The 21607-nt window shown below is 37.8% G+C and overlaps 5 protein-coding genes and 1 non-coding gene across 7 annotated transcripts; 4 read left to right on the top strand and 2 right to left on the bottom strand.

Annotated features, from left to right (window-relative positions):
* Window positions 1-5793: 5793 nt before the first annotated feature.
* LOC17894835 lies at window positions 5794-6461 on the top strand. Its single transcript, XM_006302948.2, has one exon. The coding sequence runs from the start codon at window positions 5959-5961 to the stop codon at window positions 6313-6315; it is 357 nt and encodes a 118-aa protein (XP_006303010.1). The 5' UTR covers window positions 5794-5958; the 3' UTR covers window positions 6316-6461.
* A 3570-nt stretch (window positions 6462-10031) lies between these two features.
* Window positions 10032-10104, top strand: TRNAA-CGC. Its single transcript has one exon. It is a non-coding gene; the product is annotated as a tRNA-Ala (tRNA).
* A 162-nt stretch (window positions 10105-10266) lies between these two features.
* On the top strand, window positions 10267-13632 carry LOC17895144. Of its 2 annotated transcripts, XM_006301638.2 has the most exons (13): window positions 10268-10779; window positions 10870-11021; window positions 11131-11208; window positions 11293-11372; window positions 11555-11639; window positions 11727-12143; window positions 12232-12339; window positions 12424-12491; window positions 12587-12674; window positions 12769-12840; window positions 12923-12976; window positions 13087-13174; window positions 13487-13632. In XM_006301638.2, the coding sequence occupies exons 1-12, from the start codon at window positions 10374-10376 to the stop codon at window positions 13147-13149; spliced, it is 1671 nt and encodes a 556-aa protein (XP_006301700.1). In that variant the 5' UTR covers window positions 10268-10373; the 3' UTR covers window positions 13150-13174; window positions 13487-13632. The 2 variants fall into 2 exon arrangements, with proteins under 2 accessions (XP_023643171.1, XP_006301700.1); XM_023787403.1 differs by lacking the exons at window positions 12923-12976; window positions 13087-13174; window positions 13487-13632 and having other exon boundaries at window positions 10267-10779; window positions 12748-12835.
* A 113-nt stretch (window positions 13633-13745) lies between these two features.
* On the top strand, window positions 13746-16730 carry LOC17896599 (UDP-glucose 4-epimerase 4). Its single transcript, XM_006300936.2, has 9 exons — window positions 13746-14105; window positions 14350-14399; window positions 14677-14812; window positions 14908-15009; window positions 15095-15322; window positions 15709-15787; window positions 15881-15963; window positions 16084-16175; window positions 16274-16730. Exons 1-9 carry the CDS (start codon window positions 13923-13925, stop codon window positions 16365-16367), a joined length of 1047 nt encoding a protein of 348 aa, XP_006300998.1. The 5' UTR covers window positions 13746-13922; the 3' UTR covers window positions 16368-16730.
* A 552-nt stretch (window positions 16731-17282) lies between these two features.
* LOC17895674 (collagen alpha-1(XVIII) chain) lies at window positions 17283-18721 on the bottom strand. The gene has a single exon (XM_006302321.2). It carries the CDS (start codon window positions 18671-18673, stop codon window positions 17447-17449), a length of 1227 nt encoding a protein of 408 aa, XP_006302383.2. The 5' UTR covers window positions 18674-18721; the 3' UTR covers window positions 17283-17446.
* A 501-nt stretch (window positions 18722-19222) lies between these two features.
* On the bottom strand, window positions 19223-21588 carry LOC17895546 (phosphatidylinositol 4-kinase gamma 2). Its single transcript, XM_006302027.2, has 2 exons — window positions 19884-21588; window positions 19223-19792 (listed from the first exon to the last, which is right to left on the bottom strand). Exons 1-2 carry the CDS (start codon window positions 21180-21182, stop codon window positions 19415-19417), a joined length of 1677 nt encoding a protein of 558 aa, XP_006302089.1. The 5' UTR covers window positions 21183-21588; the 3' UTR covers window positions 19223-19414.
* Between the last annotated feature and the right edge of the window lie 19 nt (window positions 21589-21607).

Raw genomic sequence — 21607 nt, 5'->3', positions numbered from 1 at the left:
TATTCTATAATATTCCAAGTATTAGGGTTTTAAGATTTATTATAAATAGAGACTTTTAGGAAAGTTTGTAATTTAGTTTATGATATTGATTTTGATTAATAAAGTTGAGAGGTTTCTCCTTTATAAACGAGCTTTCGGGCACGGGGAAGAGTATTCCCAACTTATCTAACGAGCTTTCGGGCACGGGGAAGAGTATTCCCAAATTTATCCTTTTTTTAGCTTCCACTCTCTATCATTTGGTATCAGAGCTAAAACGGTTCTTTTCATGATGCCTCCAAAGAATTTACAAGACCAACAAAGCGGACTACCTGATGCTTTACAACAAGCATTACTGGATTTTACACAGAATCTTGGTAGAGCCCTTGAGGTATACTTTCAAGCCCAGCTTCAATTGATTGATCGACTGCAACAACAACAACAAGTTTTGCCTCATGATAACCATCGATTCAATGAAGATGTTGAACCCGATCTTGAAGACGATGTTGATGATGAAGTTGTTGAAGGCGATAACGAAGATGGTGTTGTTGTTGATGAGGATGATGATGGAAACGATGGTGATGAAGATGACACCATGGTTTCAGAGTTCGTCTTGAAAGAGAAAGATTTTGTGAATCTGGTTTGTGCAGATACCGGGCGAAATCGGATCTGTGCAAATTTCGGGCAAGATACGGTTCGTGCAAATTTCGGGCAAGATACGGTTCGTGCAAATTTCGGGTCAAACCGGATTCGTGCAAAATTTGTGCAAAATCAAAAGTTAGTTATTAAAATGGATCTGCGAAGATTTTCCTTGTTCAACACCCTGCTGAAGATTCGAGGGCGAATCTTTCTTGGCCGGTGGGAGCTGATGCAGCGCAGATACAAGATTCGAGGACGAATCTTTTCTTGGCCGGCGAGACCTGATGCAGCGAGATATTTGAAATATTTCCAAATATTCTCAAATATCTTTAGTTATTATCTTTAGCTAATTATTTATTATTATTCTAGAATATTCCAAGTATTAGGGTTTTAAGGTTTATTATAAATAGAGACTTTTAGGAAAATTTGTAATTTAGTTTATGATATTGATTTTGATTAATAAAGTTGAGAGGTTTCTCCTTTATAAACGAGCTTTCGGGCACGGGGAAGAGTATTCCCAACTTATCTAACGAGCTTTCGGGCACGGGGAAGAGTATTCCCAAATTTATCCTTTTTTTAGCTTCCGCTCTCTATCAATAGTCGATAGAAACATGAATTCATGCAACAACAAAATATTTTCAAATGTGTCACGAAAATCTAGTTTTTAGATTCTTCATTTACTAAATGGTTTGTTAGATTTTTTTGTTTTCTTGTTTTTTTCTAACAGATTTTAAATTGTATATTTATATACTGTATGTTTTCTTGTAACATGAGTACACCATTACGTTCATTATAGTTGTTAGTTGAACCATATATATTTTTTTATGAACTTAGTTATATATATAGATAGGATCTTGGCATTTTTCGTGGACGTCATATATGAGAGGATATAAAGTTAGAAACGAAATTTATAGATAGGGGCCACTATCATGGTCTCCAATCACGTCGCATTTGGTATTAGTTCGTACCTAATAACTAGGCAATATTGAAGTTTAATCAATAACGGACCACTCTTATTTGTAATCAGTTTATTCTACATATCATTCATCCATGCAACTAGCTAGTCGTCCTCTAATCTATATGCGGATATGCCTAATATATGTATATGTGCGGTTCTAATTCCATTTTTATTGATACGACCTTACACACATAGTCACGGTCACTGCGTTACTTTTTATAAACAAGCCTGTTAAGTATATATTTTGACTACTCAATCAAATTATATTTTTTCTGATTTGTTCCATAATTAGTTTGAAGGCATAAAAGTAGGGTTTCTTGCCCAAAATAAAAATAAAATTGTGGGTTCATGTTAGATAGTCAAGCACGAAAGTCCGTCCGTACGAAAAAGGACTAAATGAAAATTACGGAGTTTTGATTTCGGCACTAATCCTTAATTTAATAGATGCAGCCAAAAGTGATACGACGACGGCTTATTTGGGGTCTTCATCAGTAGTTTCACACCGTAGACTTTGAATTCTTCCAAATGAAGATTTCTGAGCCTTAATTTGTTTTCTAATAACAAGGAAAAAGTCGTATTCTTTTGAATGTTTCAAACCACATCCTTAAGATTATTGCTACATTTTTTATTAAAAATATTTTGACTTTGGATTACGAAAATACAAAGTTCAACGGCAAGAAGAAGTCGTTATAGATAAGGGAACTGTTTAACCAAGAAGAAAGATAGGGGAACAATTAATTCTGATACATTCAAAAGCTAACTCTTTTGAAAATAGCGAACAAGGAAAGACACCAAATCGTGTATTTACGTGGTCATGATTTGTCTATCATGGTTTTCATTTCATGTGTAAATTTTAATATTAAAATACTTGAGTTGAGGATGACCTTATATCGGATTTTATAAAATAACCCATTTCCAACAATTAAAATGTTAGTTTTTAGTTCTAGTCCTAATACTAGTACAACCCTTATATACTGAACTGTATGATCGTGAAAGACTGAGACAAATAGATATTACGTAAAATTATAAGCTATATATTAATTTTGTTAGGTAGGATAGCAGATTAATAATATAAGCATATTAATTTTGTTAGCTAGGATAGTTTAACATAACTACATAATTTTGTTAGCTAGGATAGTTTGCCTCTCCGGTCACCGGCGTTTTTTGCCGGTACCGTGAGAGGGCTCTCTCTTAATTTTCTTTCTTTTGCTTGTGTTGTTCGTTTGCTTCCGTGTTGGTGGTTCGAATCAGCTCATCTCTCTGAAGTCTCGGGTTAGTGGAGAACCATCGCGTGGAGAGAGAATACTTGCCAAAGGGTTGGGTCGCCGCTGCCGTGGCTGCTTGAGGACAGTGGTTCGTGTTCCGTGGCGTCTCTGGTGGATCTTGGTGAAACGACTTTCTCTCCTGTTTTGGTTTTTGGTTCTAAATCTGTTGATCTTGGTTTTTGGTGGTTTTGTTGTGGCTTGGGAGCAGTTCGGTCTCTACAATGGCTTTGCTTGTGGCGTCTCTGGATTCCGGTTTAGCTAGCCGGTCTCTACTCGCCTTTCTCCCTTCTCAGGTATGGTGTTGTTTCGGTTCCTTGGCCTCTACACGGAGTTTTGTTTGTTGCTCTCGTTCTCGGTCTCTCCATCATCGTTTCTCCTACTTCCGGGGTCGAGAGTAAGGATTTCGGATCTGTGGCACAAGTGGAGGCTTCCTCAGTATCAGTTTGTGTAATTGCTGCTTTTGGTTGTTCGTGTGGCGGATAGGCTTGTCGTGGGAAGGTTTCTTGTTAACGACGAGTCTCCTCTGTCTTGTGGGAGGGCGTTAGTGTTAGTTTCGTCTTCCGTCGCTGCTAGTTTGTGGCTCCTCATCAAATCCCCTTATCTCTGCCCTGGTGGTTCGATGTTGGTGTTTTTCCTTTCGTGTAACAGTTACGGATGTGCTCGTATTACTGAAGTGGAGTCTTGAAGAGAAGAATAGAGGCGGCGTTTTGGTCTATATGGCTTCGCTTATCCGAGGGAGATGGTTCCTATTGTTTGCAATAGGAATGATGATTGGAAGTGGTTTTTCTGGTTGTTCGTAGATGCTCCTGTAACCATCGGATTTGAGTATAAGTCCATTGTTGTCATTACGTTTTTGCGTTAGTTTGCGGAGAAGCTGTAGGCGCTTTATCTTGAGGTTTTGAAGGCTGGCCTCTGTTTGGATTTAGTTTGCTCGTGGCAACTAGGATGGGACTCCAACTCTTCGGAGTTGCGGAAATCACGCAAATTTCCGAATTTGGCTATTCGGAATCGGTGTTTCTTCTTTCGTTTCCGCTTTTAAGTTTACGATGTTCTCCTTTGCTGTTTTGTTGTTATTGTTTATTCTGTAGATTTTCGGTTTTTTTCCGCTACTTGTTTTCTTTGTAATTTGTGTCACAAATTTGAAAATTTGGTATAAAATTTAACCTTTTACCAAAAAAAAAAAAAAAAAACTTGAAAGAAAAGAAAAAAAATAACATGAATCACAAACAGTCCACCATTTTACAAACTATCAAGTAGTAGGAGGACTGAGGACACATCAATCTCAATAATGTTGTGCCAGTTTACATCACATTCTATCATACATGATTTGTATGGGTTTTAGTCAATATAATATCATTGTATGGGTCAAAATATCATTTTACAATATAGGCTTCAGTTTAGGCCCAATACATAAGTTACATTTGTAGCCCATTAGATTCGCTTATTGGTCAAAAAGGTGTACAATTCTATTATCTATATATCGAGGCGGCTTTGGACACGTTACAATACATAACATACGTATGTGACTATGTCGGTGTGTCATGAGACTCATGACTCATGTGTGCTATTGTGTTTTGCCCAGCTTCAAATGCAACTCAAATTAAAGATGAGATTGATTGTATTACTCAAACCGATTACACTAACCAAAAGCAACTAAGTTTTATTTGATTGTATTACTCAAACCAATAATTACACTAACCAAAAGCAACTAAGGTTGATTTTGTAAATACATACTTCATACTTGAAGCTTGATGCCAGTTACGAACTAAACCAAATCCGAGATATAGGTTTTTAATTCATCTCCGGTTAAATCTACATTATGTACTAACAAAATCGTAGATGAATTTAAGCTTATAAGCTGAAACCGAAATGTAGTCTCATGCATGTTATATTTAATAACCAAATTTAAAATCTTAAGATTTTGTAAAGAAGATATTATATACGATATGATGACATCGATCAGGGCTATTTAATTACACAATAATAATGTTACGAAAGTCATACCTAAAATCTGGCACTTGTCTCCCGACATTTCATTAATTTCCGGTGATATTTGTATTATATTCTAAGTATGTATATTTCTGTTTGTGCAATAAAAACAAGAATATATTTTGTCATATAGTAGAAATTTGTGACGAGGTAAAGATTAAAGAACATCGGAAACTTTGAATTTGTGAGATGCAAACAAAAGGTATTGTAAATTCCTACTGATTACATAAGAAAAGAATCAAAAATTCAATTTAAGTTGTTTTCTTCCTAATGTATCAGTGCTTCTTCTTGTGCAGGTAACTAAAAATTTCTTAGGATATATTCGTGTTCACATTTGGTCCGATCACGTGAATCGGAAAATGTATATTGACGAAAACAAACCACATAAAGACAAAGAAAAATAAAAGTCTTTGATGAGTTTTGAAATATCTATTGGAGTATTGCATAGTGTGGTTTTTATAAACATTTTTCTTGGGTTTAAATAAAAAATAAAATTAAAGTTGTTAACCTATACTTAAAATTGTAATTTTTCTTTAATGTTGGTTTAATAGCCGCGCATCTCAAAAGTCTTTGCGTTTTGTCCGTGACACTGTCGGGCAATAGGTTCCGAACGGTTGATGTCGACATTAACCTAACGGTTTGTCTTTTTATGATAATTAGTATCAATAAAATTACATTTATGGTCTAAAGTTTATATTGCTTATTATTTCTATATATAAACCTTTTTAATTGATCAACAAATCTAGAATACGATACTTTTAGATGGTGTGATAATTAATTGTTAAAAGGAAACATGTGTTAGACTCCATGCAAAATGATTCATAAAGTTTAACGTATCTATTTCATATTGATCTTGATTACTTTTTGGAGTTTAAAATTCTCAAATATGTCATTTTCACTCAGAATAATAACGAGAGTCGTTGGGAAATTTCAAAGGCTTCAAAAAGAAAAATCACTAAAAAAAGATTTGATTGATATTTAATAATTTCGCCTCGTATATATGTATACATGTGTTTTCACACACTCATGTGATCAATCACTTATTGTCATAGAAAAAGAGAAGCAATTCTGTGAGTTTTTTCTTTTTCTTTTTCTTTTCTTGAGATTTGTTCTATATTTGCTTAGGTGTTAATGGGCAACTGCATGGAGAGATGGATGCAAAGAGAAGAAGAAGAAGAAGAAAAAGGAAAGATAGAGGTGAAGGAAAGAGCAAAAGAGTCCTTCAAACTTGATGGTGATGATAAGGAAGGTGATAATGGTGGGATGAAGGTGAAGATAGTGCTTACTAGACATGAATTGGACATGTTTTTGCTTCAGATGAATAGGAGTCATGATGGAAACTTGATGGTTACGAGAGATGTCATGGTAGAGCTAGAGAAGAGGGTCTCAAGAGCTTCATCATTCTCACCACTATCATCACCGATGGCATGGGAACCGTCTTTAGAGAGCATCGTGGAGTGTCCAGAAGTCCAGGAGATGGATAGATGAAGATGCTCAAGATGTGATCTATGATGAAAATGAGTTTGATCATGATGATCATCATAAATATTGGTTCTAGCTTGAGCATTGTTTTTTTTATATGACGTGCGATGATATGAAGTACTCTATAACATTTTTGCTCATCACATTTTTTTAGATAGATATTTTTATTTTTGTTAGAATAGTTTGAGATCGATCTCGTACCATATATTCGCATTAGATATTTTTGTTTGTTTTTAGTTTTTATTAATAACTGGATAATTTATATTTATTTTTGATCAAACAATAACTGGATAATTTAAGGAATAAGAATCCTTATCACGAGACTCGATCGTATCTTCAACGATAAAATCAATACATACATATACAAAGACAAATAATTAATTGATGGAAGCTCGTGATCATAGATAGTGTTTGTGGCATATAATTTAATTGACCTCGCTCGATGGAGTATCAACCTAAGGGATCATTGGAATGGATAGACATACGGTTGATATTTGTGTTTTCGGCTATGATCTTCTTCCTAATAGTTATATTTCTTGCCCTTTGTGCCTGCCTCTTCCTCCTCCGACACGCCAAGACTTATAACAAAAGCGACGACCACGACCTACACGCGGCATATCATCGAATAAGATCAGCAGGAATACAATCTAGTAGTACTAGGACCGGGTGAACAAAAAAAAAAAAGTAGTACTAGGACCTAGATCGAAGAAGGCTTGTTTAATTTTGTCCTATTGTCGTTATAGTTTTTATTTCTTAGTTTGTGGGTGTTTCAATTAGTCTAGTTATGCTTTTGTTATCTCATAAATTGTAATTGCGGTTTCTTGTTTATCTTACTTGATTCGTTTCTGATTAAATCGTTGCCAAGAGCCTTGTTTTTGGGTTTTGCATGGGGTTTTCAGTTTCTTGTAATCATCAATTGATCATTGAGAATGATCGTGACATTAGATCTTAAATATGAGAATACAAGACCCGCAAAAGAATTATATGCATGTATGAAACAAAGAAAATAACACTAAGGATTTTGCTGAATTAAAATATGCTTGTACAGATAGAAAGAGAGAGATAAACAAAACATAATAAAGGAATTTCACTGGAAGTGATTAATAGATATATTCCTTGTAGAAAGACACAAAATTAAAGCAAAACATAACCAAGGAAGGAACAAATTGATCTAAATCGAATGACCAACCAACAAATTAACCATATATAACTAATTTATGAGACTTCAAACTCGGTTGACGATGATGGATCCATGGTCCACGTCGTGGTCGTTGATATTGTCGTCGGTTCGAAGAGTAGTATATGAGGGTTTATTCTGAGATATCCACTGACGGTAGAAATGAAATACTAAGCCGCCCAAAAGGACAAGGTAAAGGAATATAGCTACGATGATCGCATACATTAGTGTAAATGTTTCTTCTGAGGAGTGCTGGTCACCATCACCTTGCATGGTCAAACTAGCTAGCGATCCAGTAACAAGTTAATGTACGTTGTTATAATATTTAACTAGAGCTTTGCGTTTAGTTTCTCCTAGCTTTAAAGAGAGAAGAAGCGATCTTGCATATATATATATATATATTGTTGTTACTTAGTCCTAATTAATTCTGGTTTGTAATCCGAATATTACCTGACGAATATATGGCTGTGATTTAATTGTAAAAATATTTATTTTCTTATGTATAGGATAATTAATCGTTTCTGAAGATAAGTGTTGTCTCCGAAACAAAAGATACGTAACCACAATATCTTTGTGGTAAATCTGTGATAGGCCTTCAATTCAGAAAGATAATTAGAGAAAGATTACGAGTAATTAATAATGAAGCAAATCCATAAGAATAATTTAAGGGAAAAAAAAATGATGACTATTGACTATGGAAGATAATTGATAGAGATCTTGATCGCAAACTTGGTGCTTTGTCTTGATCATGTATATAATTCAAGCTCCATAATTAAGTAAGGTGCACAAAATCTTCATCATCGTCATGAGTACAGAGTCGCCAGCAAGATATAACACAAAGACACGAGCCGAAAAGGATAACAATCACGGACATCACCACCATTATCCTGAACAAAACTATTACTGTTTCTTCATATCGTGATGCATCCATGTTCATGGTGTTGGCCCAGAGGACTTGTCGATGATTATTCCTGATTAAATGAATACGAGACGATAAATTGTCAACGTCTTTGTAAAATACACAAACGATACATATATATATAGAGAGAGTCAGAGGGAGAGCTAGATGTTTTTTTCTTTTTCTTTTCTCTTATATTTTTACATTAATTTGAGTTACATATAGATTAGGAAAAGTTAGTTAAGTATTGGATAAGTACGTACGTACCACCTAGCTAGATCTCCGGCGGATTAGTGTAACTAATTTTAATTGTTTTATTTTTTATATATTAAATTTTAGTATTTTGTGCGATAATAATTTGAAGATAAATATTTAATTGTATAATGAACTCAACATCGATCGATCACCTCAAGTCGAACACAAGTTGATCATAAAAAAAAAGGAGTTGAAAAAAGGAGTTGCATTACATATATAATTAAGTCGATGGATCGATGGATGATGACTACAAGTAAAACCCGTACGTAGAACTAATGTCCAACTCGATCGTACGTAACAATAAATAATCTCTCTGTCTCTCTGTCTTATTGGCTGTCTCCATCGGATGTTTCCTGGATCATCTCCCCGGCAGGCAACGTCCCGAGTTCGATATCGAAGACGCGTTTGTATTCCTTATTAAAATAACCATTACTCAACCATTCCAAAACCAACAGACACATGCATGCCAAAATGCTCATTAAAATAAGGACCACGATCATCAAAGAGCTTGCAACATCTAGTATATGCTCACGCCTCTCGTCGAACGGTGGAGGTGCCATCGTTCCCATTACTGAGAAATTAAACAAATATTATCAATAACTTAAGCACTTGTTAAGGTTACGTATATATAGATGAATTCCTCGAAATATATCACAACTTAAATATATAAAAGAATATTACAATAAATTTATTATTCAAAAATACAACTTTTTATATATAAATAAATTCCACAAACATAAAAAAAAAATGAAAAATATAGATATCACAATTAGTAATTTTTATCTCATCCAAATCAATATCAGTGTCTGAAATTGGCAGAAGTTATACTAACTAGGTATAAAATGTGAATTTAATTTAGTGAGTTTGGGTAGAAATTGTCATTGGATCTTTGTACATGTACAAATTCACATTTTTAAAAATTGTACGGGTCGGGAATAACACTCTTTTCCCGGTTCTTCTCCATAGCGTCTATCATATATATATCTCCCTCCAAATGGAGTGTATCGTGCTCTTACATTTTTCTAATCTGTTGTGATTTTTTTCATAGCTAGAGAATCCCATTGGCTCTTCTCCCACACCTTCTGTTAATAATCAATTTCTGCCATGGTTGTTTCTACCGCAATTTCGCTCTAGTAAATAAGAATACACTATTTAATCTCGTTCTGGCAACCATTTAATTTGGAGAAGAGGAAGTCTCCCATCATTTAAAAAAAAAGAAGCTAATTCTATGTATCGACCATTCCTGCCGCCGTGGTTGCTTTGTTGCTTAGCTCTCTACTGAAATGGTGTCTCACATTTCTGTTACTACCGTTTTGAAAAAGCTAAGAGGACGTGATTTTTATTTTCAAAATTATAAATATATCTTCAAAAACTTGTTAATTGACATGGTTTGGGGGTGTAGCTCATATGGTAGAGCGCTCGCTTCGCATGCGAGAGGCACGGGGTTCGATTCCCCGCACCTCCATTATTCTTCAATTTTTAGTTTTGTGTAACTTAATAATGTATCTCTCAACCTCAGCCGTCGGATTGTTTTTTTCTTTGTCATGTTTCGAAAAATCAACGGCAGAAGATCAAACGAAGCAATAGATAGAAGAAAGAAAAAATGATCATTAAAGACCGTTTGGTTTCTTTTCTTCCCTCTTTCTTAGCCTCTCGTTTCTCATCTCCGAGAGCCACCCCCACCGATGCTCCTCCGTCTTCTTCGCCGGTGACTTTCTCTTCCGATTTTAATCAATGAGTCTTCGTGTCGTTTCCTCCGTATTCTCCGGAACCAATCGCATCCCTAACCTCCACGATACTCATCCTCTTCTTCGCTCTATCTTCTTCAAACCGGCGACTTTCAGTCGTATACGGCGGACGATTTTATTCTCATCCTATGGAGACCGGAGCAGAGACAGTGTCAGCTCAGCCGCATCCGATGTTTCGTCGTCTATTCTCGACGACGAGCTTCTAAGCAGCGTATCAGCTGTTAGAGATGCGGATGAAGCGCTCGAGCTGATTTCTGAACGATTCGGGTCCAATAGCGGTGGAGTCGTTGAACTTGAAGATTGCCGTTCGATTATCTCCGCCGCGGTCAGTCGCGGCAATGTTGATCTTGCGTTGTCAATCTTCTACGCCATGCGAGCGAGTTTCGATTTAGGTTCGCTCATCTCAACTTTACTATTCACACAGAGTAGGAGTTTCTGTGATTGTTGAAGCAAATGTAGGATTGATTGTGTGTGTTTCACAGGTGGAAGTGAAATTGATAGATGGAGATGGTCAAGGCCTGATGTTGAAGTCTACACGATGCTGGTTAATAGTCTTGCTGCTTCCTTGAGGGTTTCTGATTCTCTGAGGATCATCAGAGATATTTGCCGTGTTGGAATCTCTCCTGCTGAGGAGGTAACTAACACCTTGAACTTATTTACTATCCTAGAATGTTAACAGTTCATGTAAATGGTCTGGCTATGTTTATAAGCATGATATTGAAATACATTGCTATTGATCTTAGGTTCCCTTTGGTAAAATTGTGAGATGTCCCACCTGTTTGATTGCCATTGCTGTTGCACAACCCCAGCATGGAGTTCAGGTAATGGCCAATCTAATTGTTTGTCTTTGCTCAGTATATCTTTTTTCAGAATAGCTGGTTGATTTGCTGTCTATGTCTTTTTAGATTTCATCTTGTGCTAATTGCCGTTACCAATACGAGCTTTTCTCTGGTGACATAACCAGCATTGAATCAGAAGAGCTCGGGTTAGTACTCTTTAGTATTCCTCTGCTTTGTTGCCTAGCTCTAGGGAAAAGTTGATACAGCTTTTGTTGGGTGTGAGAGCGGTTTTTGTTTGTTAATTTGACCTGCAAAACAAATTGAGACGTGTGTGGTGTTGATGCTTGGATATTCACTTTCTCTAAGGAGCTACATCTGCCGAACGCAGCAAGGACATTCCGCTCTGGGAAAAAGGGCTCAGACTAATCCAGATAAAGAAGAACAAAATCACATCTTCGGTGCACTCTATTGTGGTAATCGCCATTGTTAACACATTTTCATTTTTCAAAATATTTTAATTGTGGTATAGCAGACATAGTAACCGTTGCATTGGATTTCAGGTAAAAACTCCTTCTGGTACAGCCCGAACGCACCGGTTTGCCACTGAGACAGCCGAACTCCCTGCGCAAGAAGGAGAAAGAGTGACAATTGCATCTGCTGCTCCTTCTAATGTTTACAGACAAGTGGGACCTTTCAAATTTAGCCCCAAAGCTCCAAACTTTTACCCTGGAGAACCTATGAGCCTCACAAAGCACAAGGATGGGCGAGAATCGCTCTTGCTAAGGCCTCCTAGTAAAGATGGAGATAAGATCTTGCAACCATCGTTTCTAATAACCCTTCTTGCTGTTTTGGCTACTGGAGATGCTGCTTCTGGTATTATTGATCCCAGTTTGCCTCAATTACTCTCAGTTGCTGCTGTTGCATCACTAGCAATTGGAGCAACAGTAAACTCATTTGTCCTTCCTCAGCTAAATCAGGTATATATTCTCTATCATGTGAACTGTGCTAAGTGAACATGTCTTAGTCTATTGGATATGAATTTCATAATCCTTTACACGGTTTCAGCTCCCTGAACGGACAGTGGATGTGGTCGGTATCAAACAGCAACTTTTATCTCAGTATGATGTGCTACAGCGTCGCATTAGAGATCTAAAAGAAGCAGTTGAGAAAGAGGTATCTAGTCTCATTTATCCATACGTTTTGAAGCTAGCAATATATAATCAAAAACACTACTGAAACTTCCTAGTGTCTATTTAGGTGTGGATGTTGGCTCGAATGTCTCAGCTTGAGAACAAAATTTTAGCTGTGGGAGAGCCAGCTTACCGGTATGACCCTCTCAGATAATTTGAACCCCCATCATCTGGGAAATGGTTTAACACAATGAGATCTATCATAACATGTGAATCTTACTTGAATATAGTACTCGAAGAACAAGAGTAAAGAAGGTACGAGAAAGTCTAGAGAACTCCATAAAGGGAAAGATTGAGCTGATCGATAGTTACGCCAGAGTAAGAAATTGAAACAAAACTATCCTGTATTATTCAAAAATCTCATTTGATTTCTTGGTTTAAATCTTTCCAGCTCGATTTATTTTACGTTTAGATATCTTCGATGATTGAGATCGAGGTGGAAATGGACACTGATGTTCTTGCAGCTGAGTCAGTGAACAATACTGTGAGTCATTTCGAAGAGTACTTTTACTTATGAGCCTGATGTGGTCGAATCTGAGACTGAGTATAACTCCATTGCTTCACAGGAAAACATTGCTCAACAGATAGAGCAGATCATGGAACTTGAAAACCTTGAAGAGGTACATACTAGTTGTTTAGTTTCCAGTTTCAGTTTGGACAACACAAGCATAAATACATACAACAACTTTGTGTGGTTAATGTTACTTTGGTTTTAATGTTTGCATTACAGAAATGGAAAATTCAGGCTGAAGCAAACGACGAGGCCGAGAGACTACTCAGCTCTCAACCTTAAACACACACACCTGTCAACAAACCGGGTTAGTTAACCATCATCATACATTCTACATTATCACCATCATACATCATCCATCATATAAAGCAATTATCTTTCGGCGGCCATATGCATGACATTAATAATGTCTGCTGTGAAAATTGCAACGTAGATTCGTCAATGATATGAAAATGTGGACGAATGTTCTGGCAATAACACCTTTAACTACATTTTAATTATATTTGTAAGGAATCATTTTCTTTTCTCCAGAGCTGCATTGGGATTTTGCATTGTAAGAATGAATTTATAATGGCATTTAAAAGATTTAAGTAATGGAAATGATGATCATCTGTTACAGGTCAAAAACTCTGGAGCATCGCTAAAAGTTAATTTCTTTTTGTCGGTCGCTATAACTTAATTCTGATACATTTGTCATGTAATATACTAGTTTAATAATCACCGGAATTAGAATTTTTCCTTTCAATATAATTTCTTTTTTTTGTATGCTTTGTTTCATGTTCCTTTGTAAATCTCTTGGCAGAGCCTTTGTTAATTAAATGATTAGTAGTTTCTAAACACGAAAAGTGACACTTTCTCCAGAGAATTGTGACATTTAATTTATTGAAGTATTAATTACTAATAATAATAAGGTTTAAAAAAATGAAAAAGCCACGTGTCTTCTCTTCTCCCCTCCTCTTTTTATTCCCAAAACAAAGAAGAAGGTTAGTTATTAGTATTTTCCAGAGAAGCTTCTCTTTTGATTCTCTCTCTCTTCATCGCCTCTTGGAGCTTCGATGGTGGGGAATATTCTCGTTTCCGGCGGTGCTGGTTACATCGGAAGCCACACGGTTCTTCAGCTTCTTCTCGGCGGCTACAGGACCGTTGTCATTGACAACCTCGACAATTCCTCTCTCGTTTCGATCCAACGCGTCAAGGAGCTCGCCGGAGATCATGGTCAAAATCTCACCGTCCACCAGGTCTGGCCATCTTTTCCCCTGCTCTTCTCTTTGGTCCATTGCATTCTGAGAATTTCTGCAAATCATGAATTGAGATATTTTTTTTGTGTATCTCGATTTGCTTACAATGCTTGATTTGGGAGTTATGTTGATCAAATGTCTTGTAGTCGTACTCGATTACTGGATCGAATTGTGCTTGACATTACCAGCAATCTGAGTTTTTCATTTGGCAAATTTAGATGGCTGATGTATCTTATACCTGCAGGTGGACCTTCGCGATAAACCCGCACTTGAGAAGGTTTTCTCCGAATCAAAGTGAGTTTTTAGTATTTTCTTCTTACTATTATACTCATTCCCAGGCATACAAATGTTCCAAGTCTTAAATCTCATGTGTTTTGACTTTGATTTCGGATTCTTAATAGAGAGCCTTAAGATCATAGATGTTGATCCCAAAAAGCCTAGGAAGAGTGATTATTATAACAGAGAGCTTAGCTTTGTATGTTTTGTGATAAGATCAGATCTAAATGAAATGCTTCATGTTTCCAATCCTCCAGAAATGTGATTTATTCCCTCTTTGTGTCTGTAAATGTAGGTTTGATGCAGTAATGCATTTTGCTGGATTGAAAGCAGTCGGCGAGAGCGTGGCGAAACCGCTTCTGTATTATAACAATAACTTGATTGGGACTATTACACTTTTGGAAGTAATGGCTGCACACGGATGTAAAAAAGTAATCCCTTCTTCTGTTCTGTATTACAGTTTTTTTTTTGGTTTCCCTTACATATGTGAAACATGATTTAACCTTCTGTCATTGATCTCAATCAGCTTGTTTTTTCTTCGTCCGCTACTGTGTATGGCTGGCCAAAGGAGGTCCCTTGTACAGAAGAGTCTCCCCTGTCTGGGATGAGTCCTTATGGACGGACAAAGGTACTTGTAGTTTTCGATGCTGAAGCTGAAAGCTTTTTTTGTCGACTTTATTGGTATTTATCCTGAAATGTTTCCCATTGTGTAGCTGTTCATTGAGGACATTTGCCGTGATGTACAACGTGGTGATCCTGAGTGGAGAATCATAATGTTGAGGTACTTTAACCCTGTGGGAGCTCACCCTAGTGGTCGCATTGGCGAAGATCCTTGTGGAACTCCAAATAATCTCATGCCTTATGTCCAGCAAGTCGTTGTTGGGAGGCTGCCTAACCTAAAAATTTATGGAACCGACTATACCACTAAAGATGGCACCGGTGTAAGACTTTCACATCCTTAATACAAGGATCCTGCATTTTTACTGTCCTTTGTATCCCTGCATCGTTCTCACATAGACCTGCTTTTTATCACTCTTCCACATAAATTATGTAAATCTTTACTTTTGGTCCATGGGTTGGAATCTAAGGAATTGTTGCTCCATATCCTAGATGAGAGGCATTAGATCGATTTGAGTCATCACTAGAACTCTTTAAGTGCCATGATCTTTAGATAGGTTCACTTTTCTTGCTTCAATGATTACATGAGAATTAATTTCCTTCCTCAGTCGTTGACTTCAACTTGACCCAATACTTTGTGATGGAATAATCTTGCTTTAATCTGGGTGTGATGAGTTGTATTGATCTTCTAGGCCTTTTTCAATTTCAGGTACGAGATTATATTCATGTCGTTGATCTAGCAGATGGCCATATATGCGCACTTCAGAAGCTAGACAATACAGAAATAGGTAGGCTTTTCTTCTTTTCTTAAATACCTCATTGTCTCCTGCTTATGTATATACAAACAAGGTCAGGTGTCTGACTTGGCTCTGTTGTGTTAGGTTGTGAGGTATACAACCTGGGAACCGGAAAAGGAACAACGGTGTTGGAGATGGTTGATGCATTTGAAAAGGCTTCTGGAATGGTAAGAAGATCACTTCTCTGTCGCTATACGCACAAAATCATATAAGAGTGTGCGCACGCAAGTATGTGTTTATTACTCTTTACATCACAGTGACTTGATAGTTTGAAATAATGTGTACAGAAAATCCCACTAGTGAAGGTTGGAAGGAGACCAGGTGATGCAGAAACCGTTTATGCGTCAACAGAAAAAGCTGAACGGGAACTAAACTGGAAGTAAGTAAAGAGTTCCAACGAATGTATATATTTATCATGGATTTTTTTTTTTTTTGGCAAAGTTTCTAAGACAGAAGAAACTCAAAATCTGTGGACAGGGCAAATTTTGGAATCGAAGAAATGTGTAGGGACCAATGGAACTGGGCAAGCAACAATCCCTTTGGTTACGGTTCTTCACCAGACACGACTTAACAAAAAGCTATATATCCAACAACACTCCATTCTTTTCTTATATAATTTTTGGGTGCTCCTTGGGCTTTCTCATCTTATGTTACAACAACAACGCACACTACTCAGGTTTTAGCTCTGAAGCCAAAACAAACACAGTGAGGGAGAACTTACTTCTCTCTATTCATATCTCTGCTTTCTCCTTTTGTAATTTTATATCTATATATACGCATAGGTTTAACTTAAGTGGATTCTTTTGTTTATTGGATTTGTATCATCTCTCTTAGGAAATCATCTTTCATGGGACTCTATATTTGAGTATTTGTATTAAATAGGAATTGAATTCAATTTTTATTTTTAATGGATTTTGTATGCTATTTTCAAGAATTTTTTTATTGTATGGATTGAAACTAAAAGTGTTCTTACGCATTTATGACAATGAGCAGAGCAAAAAAAAAAACCCAATTACACAACTGCAGTAGAGATAACTTCACTTTCAACTTCTCAGTGAAAAGTGTTAAAACTCTGTAACTATTGAAATGAAGAAAATTACAAAGAAAAAAAGGACAAAAGGATATTGAAGAAAAATACACAAATCTCAAGGATAGTGGGATCTCTCCAATGATGTGACTTCACTTTCTCTTTATTTATTTCTCCTTTGTTTGACTTCTTGAAATTACAAAATTCAACAATATGGTCTATTCAAATTTTCAAATACATAAACACAACAAAATTCAAAAAAATTACACTTTGTTTTGGTATATTCTCTTTACTTTGATAAAACATTTTAACACCTTTTCTTTAGATCCAAACATATGCAATGAATCACTTTACTCTATAAAAGTATAAAACTAACCTTTCGGAAATGGAATACAGAAGCTCAATCGAAGGAGAGAACGTGATCATCCATTAACTAAAACTACATGCAAAGGATAGCAATTAGCAAAAATTATGAACTAAATTACTCTTTTTTTTAGGAGAAAAATAATAATTTTTACAATTCTAATTAATTTCCTCAAACTTAAAAGGAGCAACAACAAAAAATTAGTGGAAAAGGAGGAAATACGATTTTAAGAAACCGAAAAGAAAAAAAGAAATAAAAATTAGCAATGGAAGCCTAAGACGGAACCATCGGCAATAGAGACGGTGACCCGACAATCCGATTTAGCAACCACGTGATGTGTGAACACGTGCAGTACTTTCACCCGACCCGCTAACTCCATCTTCGACTCTATCTCCATCGTTGGCCCGACCCTATTCGCGTACCCGAAACCCGGATTTGCGTATCCATCTCCTAGTGTTGGCCCCGTCCCTCCCCCGCCGAATCCTCCCGGCGGAGCTCCGGTTCCTGGAAAACCCGGTGGAGCTCCGGTTCCTGGAAAACCCGGAGGACCCATATTTCTCGGGTTACCCGACCCTGGATTCCCTGGGAGCACCGGTGGGTTCGGGTTCCTCGGAAACGCCGGAGCACCTGGAATTATCGGAGGATTTCCTGGAAACTCCGGCGAGCCTGGATTCCTCGGTAAAACCGGAGCTCCTGGGTTCCCTGGAAACTGCGGCGAGCCTGGATTCCTCGGAAAACTCGGAGGACCCGGATTTCCAGGAATATCCGGCGTTTCTGGGTTTCCCGGTAAATCAGGTGTTTCCGGGTTTCCCGGTAAAAACGGCGCATCTGGGTTTCTCGGAGTTACTGTGAAATCCGGAGGACCGGGCATTACCGGAGAATCTGGAACAACGGCGGCGGAAACGGTGGAAATGGCGGAGGAGGAAGGAGGAGAAATGGGGAAAGATTGAACGGTGAAAGTAGCGGCCATGTATTGAATCCGACCCGAATCAATTTTACCAGCGGGTATGAACATAAACCCGACTTGATTACCCGAGTAAAGAAGCTGGATAGAGCTGTCGTAATGAGAGAATACGGCACGGTTGGGGTTTCTAATGGCGACGTACTGAGAGAAGGTGAAGTTAGCTGTGTTGTTGGAGACGGCGAACGACGGCAGTTGGACGGCATTAACGGAGATCTTGGGGTCTTTCGGTTTGAAGACTGTGAAGTAAACTACAAGGAGGACGACGAGTAGGATTAGCAAGAACACGGTGGCGACGGCGCAAGAAGCTAGATTTGTTCGGCCGGAAGAACGGCGACGACCGTGAGGCTTGGCCATTGCCGAGATCGGAGAGTGTTTGGAGACGAGGATAGTGTTGAAGCAGAGAGTGAGTGAGTGAGAGAGAGTGGAGTAGAGAGAGTAGAGAGAGTAGAGAGACTTCAAACTAAAAGAGAGAGAGAGAGCATTTATTATGTCTTTTTTAGGACAACCAATGAAGCAAAACATCAAAAAGCCTTTTACTTCTTCATTCACATATTTCCATTTTTATTTATAGTCACTACCCATAACACAAAAGCTTAAATTTGGGAAGATGTATGAAACATCAAACATTATAGGTTAGAGAGATCATTTTAACAAGTGAGATAGACTGGTTGATTAAATTTCACCACTCAGCTTATTGCATTAATCAAGACTGTTTTTGTCATTTACTATTTTAATAAGAAAGATAAAACAAGATTCCAAAGTCACACATGATATTTTTTTGTTCCACACGTAGTGGGTGAAACTGTCGAGTGTGTCCATTTTAAGTGAGATTTGCTCTTTTATTGGAGACCTATAGTAGTATCTAGGAAAATTCACACAAGTCAGACACATGATTCATGAATCAGAGCACACTGCCAAATTTATGTTTACTTCGGTTGGATCCAACTTGCAAAAGATTAATATCACTAGAGAGAAAATGACACAATTGCCCGCAGATAGGTTCCTCCTTGCTTTGTTGTATCTTCCAGGGTAACTTTAAATACTAACAGACCAGAGTTTGACAATACAAAGTACAAACAAAAAAGACATCAACATTTATTCATGGTTTAGGGAAAGAAAAAAAACACACAAAAGCTTAGAGGCTTCGTTCATGGAAGAAAAAAATTATCCAAGAAGAGCCTATCAACGTTTTTCTCAACATTATAGATACATTACATACATACATACCGTAAAACCAACTTCATTATGTACTTAAAAGAAAGGTTACTTAGTTAGCTCATCCAGACGACGATCCATGGCCACAGAGACTGCTTCAAGAAATGTAGCCTCACTTGACGCAGGCAACACCGAGTTATGAGCTTCTCTCACTATCTCTTCAATCGTTGAGTCTTTATTCACCGTTTCTCTGCACATTATGCTTCCTATTTGATACGGTGTTAGGTTTCTCTCAACGCCTTTCTTCAGCAGCATTGTGGAGATTCGTAGCGTACGCGAGACGGCTTCAGGAACATTCCAGCCATGGTGTTGCAGAAGGGCGATGTCTTGTTCGGAGTCTAGGGAGTTTATGTAGTCAAGAGTGTCTGCAGAAAACGGGAGTTTTGCTTGCGGCCAGTAAAGCCACTCAAATGTGCAATCTTCAAACTGCAAACCCCATTCCAATAAATTAGTTAGTTTTACTTCTTGATATATACTGAAGGGGTCAATGTTGATAAAGTTGTGAAGAGAGCCTTACATTCTCGGGCAAACAATAGCCATGATCGATGGGAATAAGAACAGTTTTCCCTTCTTCACTTTTCCCGGTCAATATGTTTCCAGCGTGCCGATCTGCATTTGCCATTCTTATATCAAAGGCACAGATTTTATGCACTTCCTCAACAGGAAAAGCTCCAGGGCCAATGTCTTCACAGCTTCCATTGTTCTTCATGAACATTTGCAATGAACCAACCTTGGCATCCTTTGTAATAGAACCGTTAAATCCCTTTGGGTAATTATACACTTTGTGTGAGCTTCTGACCATAGCAGTTGGTGGCACACCGGCAAAGCCCATAACTTCTTTAGACACAGATCTTGGTCCGCTTTTTGGATGATCTAATAAGTAAGCTGCAACTTCTCTAGTTGCCCCTTGTCCTACTCTAGTTCCTCTCTTCAATCCCTGACCGTCTAATGACACAGGAAGCTGCTGAGGATTGTTAACAGCCATTGGTTCCTCATCCATGGGCTTGAAGACAGATACAAAGTTGAGACCTGAAGAATCCTGCATTAGATACGTCCCTCCCGTTCCTTCATCTGATCTCACCGGTGGATTACCTTTGTTCAACCCATCGACCGTGCGGTCAATCATCTCCTCGAGAACCTTGGGTAATTTCACAGAGGGGTTAAGAACAACAGGCTCTAACAAGAAGTCTTTACCAGAAGCAGCGTCTTCTTCTCTTTCCACAGTGTCTTCCAGAGGAGCAGGAAGATAACAAGCTTCGTTCACCGAATTTTTAACCAGCAAACGGATAACAGAGTTGCCATCTTTGCAAATCCCATCAATGATTATGTTGTCATCAAGCTTCTCCCCTTTAAACAAGATCTCCTGATCATCAACCTCAGGAAACCCTTTGCCCTCTCTAGAGATCCGTTTCTTCAAATACCCAACATTTCTACGACGATCAACATGAAACTGAAAGAGCTTGCCGCAAGTGGTAAGGACAGTGACAAGCAAGGGATCATAGAGCTTAAGGACCAAATGGAGAACACTACCAGCAGTGACACCATAGTCCTTAACGCGAGAGGCGTTCCTGGCGAGCTCGCGACCACTAAAAACAAGTTTCTGTCTTCTAACCCTAAAACCATTACAAGTCTGGATCCTAAGCTTAACCTCGGCGATGGAATCAGAGTCCAAGATGAGCATAGGCATCGTAGAACCAGAAACACTGAGGAAGACCAAAACAGATTTGAAAGAGTGGTGCGTGGAGGATGGTCCGTGAGGAAAAGCGAACCCCGATCCTGTATGAATCGGGCTCAAAGCAACATCAGCAACAGACATTTCCTAATGAAGAAGAAAAAACAAAAACTAGCTCCTCTAATCTCGAAAAATCTAAAGAAAAAAGAAACAACATAGATCGTCTTCTCGTACGTACGGGTATCAACAAGAGACACCCTTCCATACACTAATCGATTCGGAAGATCCAAAAAAAACCACAGAAACAGAAACTATTAAATCACCTCCCCCCCCCCCGAAGACCAAACAACCTATGATAATAACCCAGAAACGATCAATCGGGAAATGTTGATGAGAATCGAAGATTTTTTATATAAAAAGCCACGAAATTTCTGGAAAGATGAAATTTTTATTTGATGTTCAGAGGAATGAATGAAGTTTTAGGATCTAAAAAGAGAGAGAGAGAGAGAGAGAGAGAGAGAGAGAGAGAGAGAGAGAGAGAGAGAGAGAGAGAGGGTGCCTCCACAAAA

The sequence above is a fragment of the Capsella rubella genome, unplaced genomic scaffold (genome assembly GCF_000375325.1).
Source record: "Capsella rubella cultivar Monte Gargano unplaced genomic scaffold, Caprub1_0 scaffold_2, whole genome shotgun sequence".
Lineage (NCBI taxonomy): Eukaryota > Viridiplantae > Streptophyta > Magnoliopsida > Brassicales > Brassicaceae > Capsella > Capsella rubella.
This window is presented reverse-complemented; position numbering and strand designations above follow the sequence as displayed.